This window comes from Aspergillus bombycis, assembly GCF_001792695.1.
Source record: "Aspergillus bombycis strain NRRL26010 chromosome Unknown contig00323, whole genome shotgun sequence".
Taxonomy (NCBI): Eukaryota; Fungi; Ascomycota; class Eurotiomycetes; order Eurotiales; family Aspergillaceae; genus Aspergillus; species Aspergillus bombycis.
The window spans coordinates 1-1,786 of record NW_019170324.1 but is presented as its reverse complement, the minus strand read 5'-3'; the positions used below and the strand labels follow the sequence as shown (position 1 = coordinate 1,786).

General features: G+C 54.4%; 2 protein-coding genes across 2 annotated transcripts; one reads left to right on the top strand and one right to left on the bottom strand.

Annotated features, from left to right (window-relative positions):
* Nucleotides 1–75: 75 nt before the first annotated feature.
* Nucleotides 76–837, top strand: ABOM_012249 (ABC1 domain protein; the record flags this gene model as incomplete). The annotated part of the gene is made up of 1 exon (XM_022539376.1): nt 76–837. One exon carries the CDS (start codon nt 76–78, stop codon nt 835–837), a length of 762 nt encoding a protein of 253 aa, XP_022382849.1.
* A 376-nt stretch (nt 838–1,213) lies between these two features.
* On the bottom strand, nt 1,214–1,774 carry ABOM_012248 (uncharacterized protein; the record flags this gene model as incomplete). The annotated part of the gene is made up of 1 exon (XM_022539375.1): nt 1,214–1,774. A coding segment is annotated over one exon (561 nt), but the record flags the coding sequence as incomplete, so codon positions are not given.
* Nucleotides 1,775–1,786: the final 12 nt, after the last annotated feature.

Sequence of the window (1,786 nt, the reverse complement as noted above, 5' to 3'; positions counted from 1 at the left end):
CAGATGAAACCGGAGCGGGATCACTGGCGCGGATGGAACGGCCGCGGCGGACTCGGTCTCTCCCTGAAAGAGGTGATGACCACAATGATTGACCTATTCTCAGCCCAGATGTTCCTCTGGGGTATCCTACACTGTGACCCGCACCCGGGTAATATCTTCGTCCGTCGCAAGCCCTCGGGTCAGCCAGAGCTCGTCCTGATCGACCACGGACTCTACATTCACATGGACACAGACTTCCGACACCAATACGCCCGCTTCTGGAAAGCGCTCCTCACCTTCGACAACGCCACCATCCGCGACATCGTCAAACAATGGGGCGTCACGAACCCAGATATCTTCGCCTCCGTCACCCTCATGCGCCCCTACCAAGGCGGCGACCTCTCCACCCAGCAACACTTCGAAGGCCTCTCCAAGAAGGACCGCGCCCAGCGTCACTACGAAGCCCAACAAGCCGCCCGCAAGGGCATCCGCCAGATCCTCGGCGACGAAAGCAAGTGGCCTAAGGAGCTCATCTTCATCGGCCGCAATCTGCGCATTGTCCAAGCCAACAATCAATTCCTCGGCTCTCCCGTCAACCGCATCAAGATCACAGGCACCTGGGCATCCCGCGCCCTCGTTGAGTCCCCCGATCTGCCCCTCAACGAGAAAATCCAGAACTACGGCCGCCATATCCTCTTCCGGCTCGTGCTCTTCACCAGCGACATCTACTTCTATTTCACGAAGATCCGACAGTTCCTGAGACTTGGGGGCGGAATGGAGGATTCGCTGGAAGCGCAGATGCAGAATATGGCCAAAGATATGGGGGTTGATCTGCAGCAGAATGTATTTGAGGGATAAGGCCGCTTTACCTTCACTCGATGTATTATACTCCTATATAGAGTCTTCACTCCTAGTCTTATAAAAACGTAAATATACGATGAACCCTGCATGCATCGGCTCCGTATACATCAATACAAAGCTGACACATCACATTCCATTTAAGTTAAAACATATATCTCATTCCTCATAGGTAGTAGGTAGTAGTAATCATCAAATATCTCCAAAAGCGCAAGCTCGCTATGCTCCAAACAGAAGAATCAAATATGAGTACAGTATCTCCTTCAAAACTAAAATGCTCACCCCGGAAAAGATTATACGTAAGAAAAAAAAAAGATCAAAAGGGTATCTACCACGCCAACTAACAAACTAGCGAAAATTAAAGCGATTCTCTCTCCTACTCCCACCCAGAGAACCCAACCGGTTTCCATTCCTGGCCTGGATACGCCGTGCTCGACATCAGGATCTCTTCGCTGGAATCGTCGTCGGTCTGGACGGGTAACTCGACTGGGGCGTCGTTGTTGAGGACACGGCCTTCGCCGCGCGTGGGGTGGATGTTCCCCGTGGATTGGGAGAGAGGGGGCATGGAGGGACGAGTAGTAGCGGGAATGTCGCTGAGAGGGGGTTTTTCGTCGCGGAGATTTTCCTGGGGTGGGTCTTTGGTCTCCTCTTCGTATGTGGGTAATCGGTCGCTGCCGCATTGGAGGACGCCCTTGGTGGTCTGCTGGCGCCAGGCGAGGGCGTTGTCCGGGGGTTTGTCTTCGTCAGATTCGCCGGGGATAGTCAGTTTCCAGGGTCGTTCTTGGTCGCCGATGCGGCTAGTGCGAGGGTTTTGGCGGAAGATCCCCAGGTGGTAGGCGGGGTCGGAGGTGTCGGTGCTGGGGATATGTCTTTCTTCCGGGCGCGGGGCGAAGGTTTTCGGGCTGCGGGAGCGGATGTTTAGGTCTTGGGCGTAGGTTCTTTCTTCGGA